This window comes from Delphinapterus leucas, chromosome 2 (genome assembly GCF_059928025.1).
Source record: "Delphinapterus leucas isolate spDelLeu-1000000601 "Yukka" chromosome 2, BTC_Dleu_Yukka2, whole genome shotgun sequence".
Taxonomy (NCBI): domain Eukaryota; kingdom Metazoa; phylum Chordata; class Mammalia; order Artiodactyla; family Monodontidae; genus Delphinapterus; species Delphinapterus leucas.
Window position 1 is genome coordinate 72,508,397 of NC_143130.1, and position 18,996 is coordinate 72,527,392.

The 18,996-nt window shown below is 38.3% G+C and overlaps 1 protein-coding gene across 8 annotated transcripts in view; it reads left to right on the plus strand.

The window, feature by feature from the left end:
- The first annotated feature begins 6,747 nt into the window (after positions 1-6,747).
- DPP8 (dipeptidyl peptidase 8) overlaps positions 6,748-18,996 on the plus strand; it is a 54,562-nt gene continuing 42,313 nt past the window's right edge. For 3 of the 8 annotated variants that reach the window (XR_016392073.1, XM_089907094.1, XM_022579803.3), the window contains exons 1-3: positions 6,938-8,524; positions 10,756-11,025; positions 15,677-15,789. Coding sequence is in view for 7 of the 8 variants with exons in the window: in XM_089907094.1 (XP_089763220.1) it covers positions 8,488-8,524; positions 10,756-11,025; positions 15,677-15,789 (420 nt within the window). In the remaining variant the exon portion in view is untranslated. The other 5 variants (XM_089907091.1, XM_089907092.1, XM_089907093.1 and 2 more) reach the window with 3 other exon arrangements.

Below are 18,996 nucleotides of genomic sequence, written 5' to 3' on the forward strand. Positions count from 1 at the left end.
AATTTTTTGTTTCATTTACTTCTAATTAATTTAAATAGTCACAAATTAATAGCTATTCTATGGGACAGCACAAGAGACTTGTCTCCTTTGAAAAGGAAACCCAAACTATAGACAACACTAATTTATGTCTAATTTAAACTATCCCGTCTGTATCCACTTTCATCCCCAAGTCTGCTTTCAGTGAAGAATTTAATAGGAAGCAACATTACTATGAAAACCAGAAGTCTGGGACAAAAATGAACCTTATTATTCAGTTCTGTTAGCACCCATTTATTTAGCAAAGTTCTGAGCCCAGGGATCCAGAGATGAAATGATGCCAGATCTCAGAAAACATTTAGCTCAGGGGGTAGGTCATATAAAATATAGAGGGTTTTAATATGGGGAATATACTGAGCTCAGAAAGAGGCAGGAAGGTAGGAGCTAAGGGTTGTAGGAACCAGTGCCAGACATTTGAGAGCAAATCCTTGAGAGCTGGACAGTGAAATGGAGGAGGAATTTGATAGAGGAAGAAGCAGAGGTAGGGCAGTGGATGCACAGGGCAGGAGACCAAAGATGAAGAGATATGAAATGTTCTGCATATTGGGGGTTAAGGGCATGGAGGGGAGAGGTTGCCCTGAGTCTGGTAAGACAGATAGGGAGTGGATTAAGAAAGTCTTTGTTTCAATGAGGTGTTTGTACTATATTCCACAGACACATGAGAGTCAAGGAAGTTTGTTACAGGAGATCAGGAAAATCAAATATGTGCTGGGCAAAACAACCTGTCAGTGAGGAGAAACTGGTAGTAGGCAAACCAGTTGGAGGTGATGCAATCTGCCTGTTATGAGATAATGAAAACGGTAACCCTGATAGCCTTGAATTTTAAAAATAATTTTTTGAAATGATAAAATTATTTTTATTACATTGCTTTTACTACAATATAGATGCTATATAGGGCACTTTAAAAAAATTGAAGTATAACTTATGTATAGGAACCAGGCAAATTTCAAATATTCCACTTAAGCTGAATTTTTGCATGTTTATACCTGTGTAATTAATTACCATCTAGATCAAGATCCGGAACATTTCCAGCATCCTACGGGTTCTCTCATGTCAGTGTACCTTTGCCTCCCATCCCCTACACCCCAATAATTACTATCCTGACTTCAATCACCATAGAGTAGTTTTTGTCTATTCTTGAATTTCGTGTAAATGGAATCTACCAGTATGTACACTTTGTGTCTGGTTTCTTTCATTCAACATAATGTATTTGAGATTTATCTATATTGTGTGAATCACCAGTTCATTCTTTTTTGGGTTTTGTTTGTTTTATTTCACAGTATGAATGTATCACAAATTATCCATTCTCCTGATGATGGACATTGCATTGTTTTCAGTTTTTAGCTAGGAATATTTATGTACTTGTCTTTTGGTGGATATATGTGCTTAAATTTTCTTGGGTAAATACCTAGGAATGGAATTGCTAGGTCATAGAATATGTATGTTGAGCTTCTGTAGATACCGTTAGGCAGTCTTACAAAGTGTTTTGATCAATTTACACTCCCACAAGCAATGTTTAAAAGTTCTAGTTGCTCCATTTCCTTGGTATTTTCAGTCTTTTAAATTTTAGTCATCCTGGTGGCTGTGTAATAAAGAAAAATAATTTCAGTTTAGCATATTTGAGCCCTAAAATTTATCAGCTGACCTCTATCCAAGGCGAATTGAGTCCAAGTCTATTGGTAAACAAGGAGACTGAATGACATTTTGCCTCAGATGCTCCATAAGAAAAGTCCAATGGAAAGGGGTTTATCCAGCCTGGTTCAACCACCACTAACCTACTGGATGACTTCTCTGGGGCTGAGTTTCCATATCCATCAAATGAGAGAGTTGGACTCACTCCCCTCCAATGTTCTTATCAGCTATTCCTAAATTTTCCTGTGAGAAGGACAGCTATTGTGGAACTCTCTCTCTATGAGAAATCCAGTAAAAAAAAAAAAAAAAGATATTGAAATGGAGAAGGGAAAGAGTAACATCCAGGTAAACTATAAAACTAAAAGATGGCAGAGGGGCTAAAAAGGCAGAGCACAAGTAGCCCTGCCAAGCTGAAACAGGTAGGGCTGATGGTTTTATGATAATGCTAGTCAAATTAAAATGCAAATGAAGCACTGTCTTTGTGTTCTCCCTTCCAGATGCAGCCTTCCCAGCCTCGTGTGGCCCAGGGTCACCTCTCCTTTCTCTGGCCATCAGAAGCATTTGCTGAGTGTTTCCTCTGGATGAAGCACATGCTCAGTGCATAAGTCTGTACTCCTGCCTTTGGCAAGTGATCATACACATTCTCCTTGTTCACCTTTTTACAGAATCTTTTATTCCTGGAAGAAGTTTTGGAAAATGAGCTGTAGAATTTGGCTGTTTTGTGCCTCACCCAGGATCACCCAGCCAGATATCCTTAACCAAAATCAGGTTACTATCTAGATGGCACAAAACTGAGAGTGGAGAGAGACTAACAGATCAGCCCAGGCATCTACTGGGGAATTCAGGCAGCCAGCTCATATCCCTGTAACCTCCTAACTATGCCAGGAGAGTGGTGAGCATTGCAGCCAGTCATTGCCAGAAAAATCTTCCCCTCAGCCTGTCAATACACAGTTCAGAATAATATGCAGAGATGGCCCCTTCCTTGAGTGCAGGGAGTAGCCTTTCCACCCTATCCAGTTTGACCTACCTGATAATTCTTGGCTTTCAAATACATGGTTGCCAGGTACAGACAGTTGGCATGCTACCACTTATGTAAAAATAGTGGAGTAGTGGGAGGAATAATACATTTGTACATAAGCATTTGTTTATGTATCATAAAATATTACTGGACAGTATATGCAAGAAACCAATAACATCAGTTTCTTGTGGGGAAGGAAACTGGGTGACTGGAAGACCAGCATAGCAGAATATTTTTTACTATATACTCTTTTATTCAAAAACTTAAATACGCAAAAGAAAATTAGCTGAAAAGCTCTTTTTTGTTATGGCAGCTTGGCTTATACTATGCCTCCAAAAGGTATAAAATATGGAGGAAGTGGAAAAACAAACTCTAGCCCATCGTACCCTGTAAGCTCAACTGCTATTAGTGTGTACATTACATGCTTGTGATCTGTTTCCTCAACTAGATTATAAATCTCCCTGGAACACAGATTGCTTCCTTTTGGTATCCTGTAGCATCGAGTACAATGTTTCAGAAAGTAGATGCTTAAAATATGCATGTTGATGCTAATGCCCAGTGCTAGAAAAGTTTTAGTGAAATTGGCACATTCATGCTGAATGTAAGTAAGGGCAATGTGAATTTGTGGAATCATTTTGGAATGCAGTTTTGCAATATGTAACAAGATAAATGTAGATGTTTACGCTGATTGGCCTTGTAATTCCCCTTTGGGGATTTTATTCTAAGAAAATAATTTCATAGAAGGAAGATGTATATATGAAGATGTTCATGATGTTACATGTTGAAACATTGGGACTTACTCAGGAATGACCAAATGTACTGTGGTATAACAACGCAATGGAAAACTGTACAGCTGTGCAAAATGATGAATAGGAAACTAGCAATATTGAAAATGTTTATGATAAGAAATACAAAAATTTTGATTACAACTTTATATAGTGCTAAGATACTGGGGAGTAACTTGTCTTTTTGTTTTCTTCCTTTATAACCCTTGATCCTTCCCTACATAGGGAGCTAGCATGAGGCAACCATACTTTCTGGGAGTTATAACTCTGGGATTAGAAAACAGACATCAGATTCCTCTCTTTTAAGCTCAGTTGCACATTCAAGACAGAAAATATTTGGAATAATATGCAGACTAAATAAAAATTATCCAAGCATAGGAGGGAAGAAAAAGTCATTTTACAGATGAGAGAAATAAAACTTAGAGAGGCCCAATATTAATCTGTTAGTAAGGAGAGGAGCCAGGATGTGAACCCAGGTCTGCCTGACTCCAGGAATCCGTGCTCTGATCCATGAGTACCTGAGCAAAATTACCACTGCCTGAAGATCATGGAATGGTAGATGCAGAAGGACTGGGAGACGGGTTGGTCTCTGATGAGGCCCCATGTGAAAAGATGTCAGGTTCTCTAAAACATGAGGTCAGAACTGGATGAGGACCTGATTACCTCAAATAGGCACTGATTTCAAGATGCAGCCCAGGGTACCCTGGGAAGAGTTCTCACTTGTCCATCCTAGCTTTCACTCACACTTACCTGCCTGCTGTCCTTTATGTCAAAATATGATTGTTTCATGATGCTTTGCGATTTTTTTCAGTCTACAGCAGGGACGGATTCGTATCAACCCCACCATGCTATTTATTCAGACCACGTGTGCTAGATAACTTGCCTTTTCCTGAGGAGTTCCTAGAGTGTAGGGCAGCATAATACAGCTAAGTAGGCTTTGTCAAGCACACAGTTTGCTTGTGTTTGGCAAGGCCCAGGCCTGACTGATTCAGCCAGTAAAGATACAAGGAGCCAGTTTAGGGACTTCCATGGTGGTCCAGTGGTTAAGATTCCGCCCTTCCAATGCAGAGGTGAGGGTTCAATCCCTGGTTGGGGAATTAAGATCCCACATGCCACAAAAAACCAAAAACCAAGGAGCCAGTTTAGCCTCAGACAGTTTATTACTTACATGTATAACAAAGGGAAGAATGCATCAAGGTGCCAGTGGTCCTTGTCCCATGTATGAAAAAGGACACTACTGAAGCAAAAGAAGGGGCCAGGTGACTGCAATGTACGTTCTGGGTTAACTGGCTTTTGAGAAGCCAGTTCTAGGCTGCAGCCAGTTCTAGGTTTTTATATTCTCAGCTCTATTCTGACGGGGGTGAGGTAGAAAGCCCACACCTCATCAGAACCTAGGAGGGTTCTGAGAGAACACTCCTGGCTGTCCCAGGGAAGAACCCCAGGGGAGATTGCCTCAAGGTCTTCATAAGACTGTTCCTTTCCAGTTCTGGAAAGATCACAAAGCCTTCTGCTACAACTCAGATAACCGTTGGTTCCAGCCTTTGCCTAGGAGGCCTATGTGGATACATGCAAGGTGGCCAGGGTGCGTGATGGAGATGTTCCCCCCACAGATTTCTCAGGGTTAGAGGCTTTTTAACCCTGCCATAGGAAGAGAAAATAACACTGAAAACAAAGAAATCTGTCAAATCTAGTTCAGTCTGTCATTAGACATATGATTTCAGCACATCCTTTACCTCTCTGGAGCTTGTTTTTTTCTTTTTGGTGTTTTGTTTTGTTTTCCCCTGAGGTTTGCTGTTAACCTCTCTCTCTTTTTTTAATTTTTATTTTTTATTGCAGTATAGTTGATTAACAATGTTGTGTTCGTTTCAGGTGTACAGCAAAGTGATTCAGTTATACATATACATGTTTTGATTCTTTTTCAAATTCTTTTCCCATTTAGGTTATTACAGAGTATTGAGCAGAGTTCCCTGTGCTATACAGTAGGTCCTTGTCGATTATCTATTGGAGCTTGTTTTTTGAAATCCATAAAATTATATTTTTTCTTTGCTTTTGGGGAGGTCTTTTTCCTCTTATTCAAATATAAACTGCACAAAGTCAGGGATTTTGCCTACTTTATTCACTGTTGTAGCACCAGTGCTTGGAACAGTGACAGGCACATGGCAGAGATTCAGTAAACATTTGGATGAATGAAATGAAGTGCAAGATGTTTCATTGTATTTTGTTAGCATGTGCATCTGCATTCAAAGCCTTAAAACCTACTTTCGGGTGTTTTTTTGGGGGGGTTTGTTTGGTTTTTTTGCACAAAAGTCATAAAGGAATCCCAGTGAAAACATGACTGTACTTTTAGAGGAACTCAACTCAAAAAAAAAAAGCCTGAGCAAAGACTCATTTAACCTCAGAGTGAATAATTGCATACTGAGGAGTAGAACATGGCACCCAGATGGATCTTCTATTACAATAAAGCCTAATTACACACACCTCTGATAAATGGGTCCTTGTAATAATATAAAATAGGGAAGGCCCAGCTTGTCCACTGTTTTGTTCTACACCTTCCACTTTCCCAGTCATCTCCCAAGGCTCCCCTTTTCTCTTTCTCTCAGCCAATGTATGGTGTAGAATAGGAAATAAATTGCGGGTCAAGAGACCTGCCTCTGGTCCTGATAATAGCACACCACTCACTTTCCTACCCTGGGCCCCAGTTCCTTCATCTTTAGGTGTTTGTATGACACACGTGGTTTTCCTTAAGTGCAATTAAGTGACGTTATTACATCTCTTTCACAGATAAAGAAACCATGGCTCAAAGAGACTGACCTGCTGAAGGTCATTAATTAGTACTAGAGCCAAGCTTTCTGACTCCAAGTTCAGGTTTCTTTCCACCATAACAATGAGACACCCAGAAAATCCCCAAGGTCCTGGTCCTTCCCTCTCCATGCCATCTCCATGAAGGGGCAGGGATTTTTGCCTGGCTTGCTCCGTGTTCTAATCTCAGTGTCTACAGCTCTGCCTGGCACATAGGAGGCACTCAATATATATTTGTCGAAGGAAAAAAATAGATGACTACGGACGTGCCACAGTTCGTTCTGTGATTTCCAGCAAGTTACTGCCCCTTTCTGGATTTCTTCTCTGTCCCCCACCCCCGCCCAGTTTCCTTCCCGCGCCTCGTTCGCTCCTCCGGCCACTAGACGGCACTGTCGTAAGGGAACCCCGCCGAGCAGAGAGCTGCGCTCCTCTTGGCGCCGTTGCGCCTCCCCCGTTGAAGGGCAGCGCGCAAGAAACCGGAAGTGCTGGAGCCGCCGCCGCCGCCTTTAAGTGCCGCGTTCACCGCTTCGGTTACCGCCGGCGCCGTAGCCAAGGAGGCCGCTGCCCCCTGGTCGGGAGTGGAGGCCGCGCGGCATGAAGCGGCGCAGGCCCGGTCCTTAGCGCGCGTCAGGACGGTCCGGGCGGGGCCGGGGGGGGAAGGTGCAGTATCCGCCCCCTCTCCTTCCCCTTCGCCCGCGAGGCCTGCGCCTCAGCCCACTCGGGCCTCTCCGCCTCACGGAGGAACCGCCCGGCGCATTCTCCCGGTTAGCCCGCTCTGCGGTTTACCCGGCGCGCCGCCCTGCGCGGGCCACAGCCGGTGGCGGGACCCAACTTGCCGGAAGAGGAAGCCCAGGCTCTCAGATTCCGAGTCAGCCAACGTTCACTGGGCGCCCCCTGAGCGCTGGGTGCTGGCCTCCGGACTTCCACGTCCGTTATCTTAATTGAGCCTTGCTGGGGTTGGGAGCCGGGTATTGTCCGGGCTTACAGATGAGAAACGGAAGCCCACAGAGGCGAAGGGATTTGCCTAAAGTCCGACTGTGGCAGATCGGATTCGGACTGAGATTTTCTGGTTTCCCAGCTTGTGTTTTCTACTGCCCCACTTTAGGTCGATGCCCTCCTTGTTTACTGGCCCCTTCTCATTCTATTTCACCTACCTGGCACAGGATAGATGCTTTTCTTTACCTTTTTTTTTTTTTTTTTCAAACCTTTCCCCTCACACACTTTTCTTCTAAGACTTGGCATCCCCCCAGTCCCCCTTCTTAATATTCTCTGCTACACCTCTCCTCTTCTTCCGCATTCTAGCTTTCAAGATCGTTGCCCACTTTGTGATAATGAACCTCTCAACTAGCTGACGACTGAAATAGCTAGGTTTCAACGAGGCTTGGGGTGTTTAAGTGGACAAACTGGCGCCTGGATTAAAAATTAAGGAATGACATTTGAGTGGGTCCAAATTCAAGAGTCCTGAGGCTGTTTTCTAACCCCACATGCTCTTCTCTGAATGAGGGGCTTAGTGAATGGGGAGGTGTCTTGACATCGTAGTCCGTTGTTGCTGTGTTAGTACAACTTTTTTCCCTCCATTTGCCACTGAGCCACATCTCTCTCCATCACCTATCTGGGCTCCGAGAGCCCAGAATTAAAACCGATAACAAAGTGACAGGTATAATCACAGACCCTGCTTTTCTTCTTTTACTAAGCCAGAATTCCAACGAACTTAACACTTCCGTTTCTAGAGAAGTTACCTAGTTCAGTTATTTTCAGAGTATATGTGGAAAGGAAATAAGCAAAAATGGAAGGCACTGAAAATGGGTAGTACATTCTTTATCTTGTGAAAATCTTGATGTTAACTGGAAGTTAGTTCTCTCCGCAAAAATGACTCTGTAGTTCTTACTGGTTATTCTGTTGAGTCTATTCTGTCTCCAGTCAGCTGAATATGTATTCTGTAAAATAATACAAATTGGTTATTATGTAAAAGGCAGAAGAACAGGACCAGGCACATAGAAATAAATTTTATTTTCAAGTACTATTTGAGACTTTAGGCTTAATCTTTTTGGGCACATATGATCCATTTTAATAATGATCAACAGCTTTATATCTTATTTCATTATCCTGGTGAGCAGGATTGGATGGTGAGAAAAGGAAAGACTCCTGTGAGAAGAGAGCAGGATGAGCAGAGGGATCTATGCTTGAAGTTGAGTCACTTCAAAAAGATCTCTTTGAATGTGGAAGAGATCTGAACAGATGAAAATACAATCAGGTAGGCACCAGGGAAGGGCCTTAAGTGAAGAGGTAGGTGGGGCAGTGAAATATATGCACTGTGCTAAGAACATGTACTGACCTATTTTCTAATTTTTGCAATTAGAAAACTCGGGTTACATATTTTGAGAATGTATTTGTATGTAAGGTGTTACGGAAATCTGGAAATTAAATCAGTTACACGTTTGTGTAAATTACTAAAATTATGTAATATCAGGTCTAGCCTAGGAAATGCAAGACATACATTGACCATAAAATACAGAATAGTGTCATTTGAACTGTAAAGTGTGTGTGTGTGTAGAGAGTCAGAGAAATAGTGAGTCCAGGGACCTAGTACAATTTAGGAATACCAGATAGTTTTGCTTAAGTGCAAGGTAATGGCAACTTTTATGTAAGAGACATGTCAAAATAATGACTCAAGAAGCTGGGCAGTAAGCTTGGGAAGTCTGTCTGAGCTTCCCCGTTCCATCCCCAAGCTCTATTGTTTCAAGCAGTGGTTTGGAGATGAAGTTCCAAGTTTAACGCAAGGGAGTTGAGAAGAATGAGCCCAGTTGGTATATCTCCTTGTCTCACCTGTCCCTTACTCTGTTAGGAATCAAACTAGATCCATTGACACATTTGATAGAAAACAGACCTCCACCAGCTTTTAGATGGGCAAACAACCATTACTGTCATGTACTGCTACTTAATATCAATATGCTGAATACCATTTGAGCTAAATGACTTTTCCTCTGTTGAGCTGTTTGGATTTTAATCATTGGAGGTAAATGCCCACTTGTAATAATATTACAAGTTGTATACTATAGAACTCTCCAGTAGATTTTCTGGCTGCTCTTGCTACTGTTATATTGAAAACGGTAGTGTAGTTCACTGTAGCCTGAAAAAAAACACAATATCGTGGCCGTGGCCTCACAGTTCTGTTCCTTTCGAATGCCATACAGCACACCAGCACACCTGATGGACTAATTCACAACCCATACCTGCTAATGACTTTTTCTCTGTGGTTGGTAGTTTTTACCACGAACTCCTGTTAACCTGTGAAATTAAGGTTTAAAAAAGACATCATGTTAAATATACAGCCATGTATTGATTTTTGTTGTAGAAGTAGTTAATAATTATGTGAATTGGTTACACAAATGCAATCTAGTTTATCTCCTAAGTCCACATGTTTTGGACATTTATTAGTTCAAAAAGAGCATGTTGCCCCAGAATTTTTGTTTATGTTGCTCCTTTTTGGTAGCATTATGAATAATGCATGTCAGAATATCATACAGTGGCTTATAATAACACTTCTTGTTATTTTCTCTGATACTTTGCACCTGTTACATTTAAATATTGAAATAGATAAAGGAAAAAATTATCCTCTTCTGGATTTGTAAAATGAAAGAAACATCATTAGTAGCTAAAATCTTAATACTGTTTTTGGGTTGAAGTGATAAATTGGGTTTGGACTTTTATCAAAATATTGATATTACGAACATTAAATGTTTTGTGCATAAACTACAACTAAAGCCACTTTTTTCTCATTTAATCATAGAAGTTTTATAATCTGTAGTAATAGTCACATAAATTCCTTATAGTATAGAGTTACACAGGGGATCATCAGATAGTGATGTCTAGGCAAGAGCAAAAGACAAAGAAAAAATGTACCAGCCAGTTAGGTCTTTTGTTGTTTGGAGTCTCATTTAAAAGGAAACAGTATTTATATTATCTTGGGTAAGCTCCCTAGAAAGGTTATTAGAAGTACATTGTTTGCCACAATTTTATAACTGTTCTGATTGGTCGTGATTATTTCTGTTCTCTGAAGAAGTCCACATTTATGAAATGAGTTACTTTTTTTAAGTGCAAAAACACTTAACTCCCTTGGCACATTTAGCTTCACTATTGACATGCTCTTTGAAGGAACATAGCAGCCAACTGGCATATGGCCCGTTTCCTTCCAATGTGGGAAAGAAAAAGGAATTTTGGCAAGAGATACTTAAGGAGAGCCTTTTATAAAAGTTCCCCAAGAGATTTATAGTCAACTGTGAAATAGACATGACCTCAATTTGTTTTTAATCTCATTTTTAAAGAAAAGGGGGAGCTATTGCTTTTCTTACGAAGTTTAATTGCAACTGTACTGAAAAGCATTTTTTCCCGTTTTTGGGGGTGTTGGGGGGCCCTATCAGACTGTCATTCTGATTAATATAAGAGAAGGCAGACCTGTGAACTTCATGTGCCTTATTTTTCTAGGAAAATGCAACATGGCAGCAGCGATGGAAACAGAACAGCTTGGTGTTGAGATCTTTGAAACTGCAGAGTGTGAGGAGAATATTGAATCACAGGATCGGCCTAAATTGGAGCCGTTTTATGTTGAACGATATTCCTGGAGTCAGCTTAAAAAGCTGCTTGCTGATACCAGAAAATATCATGGCTACATGATGGCTAAGGCACCACATGATTTTATGTTTGTGAAGAGGAATGATCCAGATGGGCCTCATTCGGACAGGATCTATTACCTTGGTGAGTGTGAAGTCATAGTTTCTGAAAGGAAATGCTTTCTTAATTCAAACAGGCTAGATGCAATTGGCACTCAAATTTTGGTGAATAAATAAGTGAATGAATCAGTGATGGTTCCACCAAAGGAAAAAAAAATAATTAAAAGAACTTCAGATTTGGTGCTGTTTTCATTTTGTTTTGTCCCATTAACTTGATTTTTATTTGTACATAACAGATCATGAATTGATCATGATCTTACTTTCAAAGTAAAGATGCTAGATATTACTTCTTCCTAAAGCTAGTTCAAAATGCCTTTCCTTAGGAATGGTCAGATTAGGAACACAAATAATAAAAACAGTAGTTTGTTCCCACTCTCAACAGCTACTGCTTTCATTTTTTTAAACCAAGGCTGGTTTTGGTCTCTTCTTCCTGAGCCCATTCACTCCAGGTTTAAGGTCTGTCTTCATTAAATGCACGATACCACTGATGGACATTTTTGTTTCTTTGTTTGTTTATGCACCTTAAATGCTTTACTAAGATGTTGTAGTAAAAGGAATAGGTAGTAAATTCTGAGCAACTATCATGCTTAGGCACAGCTTAGTATTGACTAACCTAGCACATATATAGACACAGGGCAGTGGATAAAGAGCTAGTCTTGGAATCAGAAGCCTAAGCTCTGGTATCCGCTCTTTGCTGACTTGTTTACCCTGTGGGTCTCAATTTCCTCTCTATCAAATGAGGGTTAATGTCTATCTCATGGGATTGTCTTAAGTATTAAACATTTTACATGAAAACATTTCCAACTTAAACCAATATTAAGAAACACAATACTGTTCTTGTACAGCCAAACCAAGTTTTATTGTACTATGGCTAGTTTGAGGAAGGAAACTAAAAAGGGAAAGAAAAAAATTTGTAGACCCCATTCCCATCCCCCAAGCAGCTGTCTTCATTACAGTATTATTATTTTTTTTTACAGTATTATTTTTTAGGATTGGAAATAATAGTTGTAAATTATAGTATGCTGCTTAGCATTCACCAACTGGTAATTATTATTTGTATTAGCTTAAGTCCCAAAGGCCTATTCATTAATTGTCGCTCATTGAACACATTTATTGAGAGATGATGCTAAAATATTTAGGTAAGTCATCTAAGTAGGAAATATATATATATATCTTTCTCAAGAAACTTATGCTATGGTTTTTTTTCGGAGGCAGAAAGTCAGACTTTCCTCAGATTGGAGAAGCAATATAAGAAAAGCCCATCCATACTTGCTAAATCAGGCAGCTTGGTTGGAAGAGAGTTTGGGCACAATTAGGGGAGGAACCCTTATATTTAGTATAATAGTTAAAAATTATAGCCATACCATCCATAATTCTTAACTATAAACAAATGTCTCACAAAAATGTTTATGAATTAACCATTAAAACTGCTTAAAGAAAGGGATTTCACTCCCAGTACAATAGTTGAAATGGAATCACAAGCCTATAAATTTTGGAGTTTCCTTCCTGTAGTCACGCTATTTTATTTTCCTAACCCAGAGCCTGAAGGCAATGAATGGTTGTTAGAATAAGGAAGAAAGGATGTGAGAGATGGGAACACTGGAGGAACTGAGGCCTGAGTTGAGTCCCACAGCTAGGGGTTGGGTGGGAAAGGAAGGGCTGAATAGCCAGAGATGTGTTTGAGGGCCGACCTGCTAATGTGCCTTTGTTTATTAATTTTTTAAAAATAGGTTTTCTCCCCTCCTCCAAAGCTGTTTGACAATTTTTTTTTAAAGAGATATTCTCTGCATGAGTCCACATTAGTAATTGTAGATTCATTTTTTTTTAAGCAACTCCAGAGTATTCCATTATATAATTGTGCCATCTTTTACTTAACCAGGCCTCTAATAATGGGCATTTAGGTTTTTCTATTTTGGTATTAACAAAAAATGAGGGAGCAGATATCACTGTATTAGATCATTTTTGTACATGTGTGAATTTACTTAATAGGACTAATTCCAAAGAGTGGAATTATTGGGACAAAAGGTGTACAGATTCTGAATTTGTATTGATAATTGCCAAATTGCCCCTCCATTGAGGCTATAGAGTTTACATCCCTGCCAGCATTGTCTCAGAGTATTTCTCTACACCTGTACCAATAGTGAGTAATAAAACTTCTTTTTATCTTTCCCAGTCTGATTGGTGAACAGCAGTTGCTCACTGTAATTTTTTTTAATTATTATTGTTTTTTAATTGACATATAACATTATATTAGTTTCATGTGTACAACATAATGATCCGATATTTATATACATAGTGAAATTATCACTACAGTAAGTCTAATTAACATCTGTCACCATACATAGTTATAGTTAATAAAAAATTTTCTTTTCTTGTGATGAGAACGTTTAAGATTTATTCTCTTAGCAACTTTCAAATATGCAGTATAGTATTGCTGTACATTATATCCCCATATTTCATTGTAGTTTTAATTTTCTTATGAGTGAGGTTGAGCATCCTTTCCCATATTTACAAGGCGTTTGTATTTCTTTTTCTGTGACTGATCTGTTTGTAATCATTGTCTATTTTTTATTGGGTTGTGGGTGCTTTTCTTATTGACATAAAGCACTTTTTTGTACAAGAAGGGAATTAACCCATTGTAGTATTTTCCCCTGAGATTTAATGTCTTTTGCCTTTAGTGCCTTTTGCCCTTCTGTAGAAATCTGTGATTTTGTTTTTTGGTAGTTAAATTTTTACTTTTTATGTAGTTTTGCATCACATCTAGAAAGGCTTTCTCAGCTCCAAACTATATTTTTTGAAATCTTTATTTACTTTGGACTTCGTATTGTTCCATTGATCTGTCTGTCAAATCAAGTGCCAATGTTATGCTGCTGTTACTATTATTATTTTTATCATAACTTTAGATGTTTTATTATTTTATAGTACTAGTCACCCTTCATCACTCTTTTTCATACTTTTCTTGATTATTTTTGTTTGCTTGTTTTTCTTTGAGAACTTAAAATAAGATTAGAGCTCCTTTCTCCCAATCCTATTTATACTGTTTTAGGATTACATTATATTTATAGATGAAGTTAGGAAAATTGACAATCTTTATAAAATATTGAGCTTTTCAAGAAAGTTGTATGCCATTTCATTTGCTCAAGTCTTTTATATCCATCTGACTATTAATATTTTTCCATGTAAATCTGTTGTTTCAGAAGTTTTAATATACTTCGGACACCAATAAATAGCAGTGTGTCAACAGGAAAGAAACAATGGGAAAAGGTCATTTTGTGTTTAACCAGAACTGGTGTGTGTGTGTACATAGAATGTGTTGGAAATTTTTATTGGTCAGGGTTGAAGCCAAGGAAAGCATTATGGAACAAGGAGCAGTTTTAAGAGGAGCATTTGAAGTGATTGTGGATGGCTCTCATTTGAGGGTAGATGAGAACCAGCTTTTTCATATTTGCAGGTTGAAAGCTCTTAGAAGGAAAAGGCTTAAGGAGGATATGATCATATTTTGTAAGATTATGAATGGTATGGATAAGTGACTACAGTCTTAAGAATTATGTAACAAAGTAACTCTGGAATGTACAAAATAGATCTAAGGCAAAACTAAGTGCTGAAGTAAATATCAGCTGATACCTGACTTTTTACTCCAAAAGGCAACAAACTAAGAAAGGTTTAAGAAAAGTTTAGGATAATAAAAGGATAAAGGAATCTGTGGGTATTTGGAGAGTCGTCCCCCACCTTTGCAAGGGTAGCATGGAAGTTACCATGCCCTTCCACAGACTGCCTTCTCTACCATTATCAGAAACACAAGGCTGAGGATTTGTTCCACTAGAGAGAGTTTTTGTTCTTCCTGTGTGATTTATTTTCTCTTTCCTTCACTCTCCCCTAGCTTTTTCGGAAGTGATACCTTTCTAGCACCTTTTAGAGTAGAAGGGCTTTGTTTTACTTTGAGTTTTCTTTGGTTCACCTCTTCATAACCATGTTGTATTTCTATTACTTCTCTTTGGTATGTAGTTTATTCTACACTGCTGTGATCTTCCCATTCAGTTATTGTATGATTTCACAAAATAGACCTATCTTCTACTTAGTGTAGACCTCTTTCTTTCACAATTCTCGAATAAAGAGACTTTTAACAAATCAGATATCAGATTCTGTGTTGTCTTAATATGAATGTACTTTCATTTGAAGCTTATTAGTGATTATAGTGGTAGAACATTTATAGTGAAGAAAAACTCAAATTGTTAGACCTATGTATATTTCTAAGTAAATACTTTAAATGATTCATAAAAAGAAGAAGCTTGGTAGTCTGAAGTTGTCACAAAGTACCCCCATTTGGAATCTAATGAGTCTATTGCCAACTTGTAAGACACTAACAATTAAAAAAAAAAACAAAACTAAAAGTGACACTTATCCTTACATCATCTTATACACTTTTATGTTTATTTTGAGAGGGACTAAAATTTGAATATCAAAAGGAAACCTGAGGATTTTTCTGGGAGCCTGGGTTTTACTGAAGAAAATTACCGTGGCATATGGCATGTGCATCTCCTACTTGTTAACATTCATTATAGGTCCCATAGAGTACAAAATTTTGCAGTATATAGGAGGCATTATATACTTACTACTATAATTGTGGTAGATTGCTATTTTTTAAAATAACAAAAAATGATTGTTTCCTTTTATAGCTATGTCTGGTGAGAACAGAGAAAATACACTGTTTTATTCTGAAATTCCCAAAACCATCAACAGAGCAGCAGTCTTAATGCTCTCTTGGAAGCCTCTTTTGGATCTTTTTCAGGTAGGGTTAAACATTGTTATTCCTATGATTTTGTGTATGTTTTTAGATATTACATTTGTTTAGGGACAGAAATTCAATTGGGCTTTTATATTTGAAGTAGATATGAATCAAAAGGAATTAAAACATTTTTATGTTTTTGCATGTATGACCATGAAATTTCATTAAATTCTCAATATCTGAAACTAGGGATAGTAGATATTACAATTCAGATTTTTTTTTGATTTTTTTTTTTTTTTGACCGCCCAGTACGGTGCGGCATGTGGGATCTTAGTTCCCCGACCAGGAATCAACCTGTGTCCCCTGCAGTGGAAGGGTGGAGTCTTAACCAATGGTCCCTGGACCGCCAGGGAAGTCCCCAGATTGTTTTTTGGCTACCTTTCTCCCTGTTTAACTATCTTTCCCTTCTTACAAACTTGCTAGTTATGTAATTCTCACATTTTGGTGGAAGAGTTATTCACATAAAAGAAGTAATGTATATTTCCAGAAAGCTTTTTATTCAAATCTTTAAATTGAATTTTTAGTTCTAATATTTAGTAACAGTACTAATGTAAGAGTTAAATAAAGGTACTAAGTTCAGTTTTTTTTTTCTAAATAGCATAATTCAATTTATGTAAAATCAAAGGTTAGGTTTTTTTTTTTCTTCAATATTTTGTCTTTAGACAATATGTAAATGTTTCAAAACATCCCAAGAACAAGATGATAGTTTGGGTGTGATTGTTTGCCTTTTTAGTTCTCATTTATTATTTTTACATTGAGTATTGAATAGAATATTTGGACTAGGCTAAAATGTGATATTTCTCTTAGGAAGTAAAAAAAACAAAAAAAGCCTTCCATGACAACTAATCATTTTGACTGCAACTATTTATCAGGGATGTTGTTTCTTACATTGGTTTGTGACTTTCCTTTAAAACAAAAAAATTCCTTATTCTAAGAACAGTGTGTTGAACTGAAATAATGGTAGTTTTCTCATGGAAAAGGTTGCAAATTAGTGAGTCAGAGTTGTTTTGTTTTTTTTTTAAGCTTTATTATGGAAAATTTCAAACCATACAAAAGTAGAATCCTATGCAAACTAGTTTTAACAATTTTCAAGTCTTTGCCATCAGTGTTTCACTGTAGCCTTACCAGTCCTCCCTCACAATCCCTATCCCCACTTCTCAGATTATTATTTTTTTTTTTTTTAGAGAGTTGGCATTCTTATTTATTTATTTATTTGGTTGCACCAGGTCTTAGTTGCAGCTCGCCAGCTCCTTAGTTGCAGCACATGGACTCCTTAGTTGCAGCAGGTGGGCTCCTTAGTTGTGGCTCCAGGACTCCTCAGTTGCAGCTTGCCGGCTCCTTAGTTGTGGCATGCGAACTCTTAGTTGCGGCATGCATGTGAGATCTAGTTCCCTGACCAGGGATTGAACCCGGGCCCCCTGCATTAGGAGTGCAGAGTCTTATCCACTGCACCACCGGGGAAGTCCCACATCTCGGATTATTTTTAAAGAGTTCCCAAATAGGTCATTTCACTCCTAAATAAGTCAGCATGTATCTCTAAAGAATATAGATTCTTTTTAGATATCATCACATCTTAAAAAATCATTGATCATTTCTTCATATAAAATATTCAAATTTCCCTGATTTTTAAATTTCTCTTTCTTTACACTTGATTTGTTAAATCAGAATCTAAGTAAGGTTCATATATTACAATTGATTGATAGGTTTCTTAAGTTTCTCTTACTTTTAATATATTGCTTTCCTTTCCATCCTTTTTTTCCCCACTGCCGTTTATCTATTGAAGAAAGAGGGTCTGTTTTGCTGATTGTATTCCTGTGGTGTTACTTGATAATGTTCTTCAGTCACCTGTATTCTCTGTAAATATAAATAGGTAGTCAGATCTCGAAGCTTCATCAGACCCAGGTTTCCTTTTTTTCTCCCCCAATAATACTTTACAGATCAAAAGAATTGAAAGCAGGGTCTTGAACAAATAATTCTGTACCCATATCCATAGCAGCACTATTCACAATAGGCAAAAGGCGGAAGTAACCCAAGTGTCCATGGACAGATGAATAAATAAACAAAATGTGTCATATGTTGGGTTGGCCAAAAAGTTCGTTCAGGTTTTTCCAGAACATCTTTTTTTAATATATTTATTTATTTATTATTAATTTATTTTTGGCTGTGTTGGGTCTTCGTTGCTGCATGCAGGCTTTCTCTAGTTGCAGTGAGTGGGGGCTACTCTTCGTTGCAGTGCATGGGCTTCTTATTGCGGTGGCTTCTCTTGTTGCAGAGCATGGGCTCTAGTTGTGTGGGCTTCAGGAGTTGTGGCACGTGGGCTCAGTAGTTGTGGCTTGTGGGCTCTAGAGCGCAGGCTTGGTAGTTGTGGCTCATGGGCTTAGTTGCTCCGCGGCATATGGGATCTTCCTGGACCAGGGTTCAAACCCATGTCCCCTGCAGTGGCAGGCGGATGCTTAACCACTGTGCCACCAGGGAATTCCCTCCATAACATCTTATGGAAAAATCTGAACTAACTTTTTGGCCAACCCAATACATGTGATGGAATATTATACGGCCTTAAAAAAGAAGGAAATTGTGACACGTGCTGCAACATTGATGAACTATGAAGATATCATGATAAGTAAAATAAGCCAGTCACAAAAGGACAAATACTGTCTGATTCCGCTTACATGGGGTGCCTAAAGTAGTCAAATAGACTACTAGAATGGTAGTTGCCAGAGGCTAGAGGAAGGAAAAATGGGGAGTTGCTGTTTAATGAGTTTAATGGGTATAGGGTTTCAGTTTTGCAAAATGGCAGAGTTCTGGAGATGGGTTGCACAGCAATGTGAGTATAGTTAACAGTAGTGAATGGTACACTTAAAAATTGTTAAGATAGTAAGTTTTATGTTATATATTTTACCGCAATTAACAAAATAATATTTCATAGACAACGTTGGATGCCTCCATCAAAAGTCGTATAGAGCCTTATTTATCTTCTTGCGATGATAGCACCCTTTGATCATTACCTAGATCCATTATAAAACAGTGAAATTTTATCATTCCTTCTTCATTTATTAACTGAAAAACTTCTATAAAGAGAAAACTGCTATTCAACAACTATTCAGTTATTCTGAGTTCTAGTTCACAATAGAAAGGCAGGATGTTTCTTGTCCTTTATTTCCCATTTTTCAAATAATCTGTGTTCTACAGTCTTATATATGTGATCAGTTA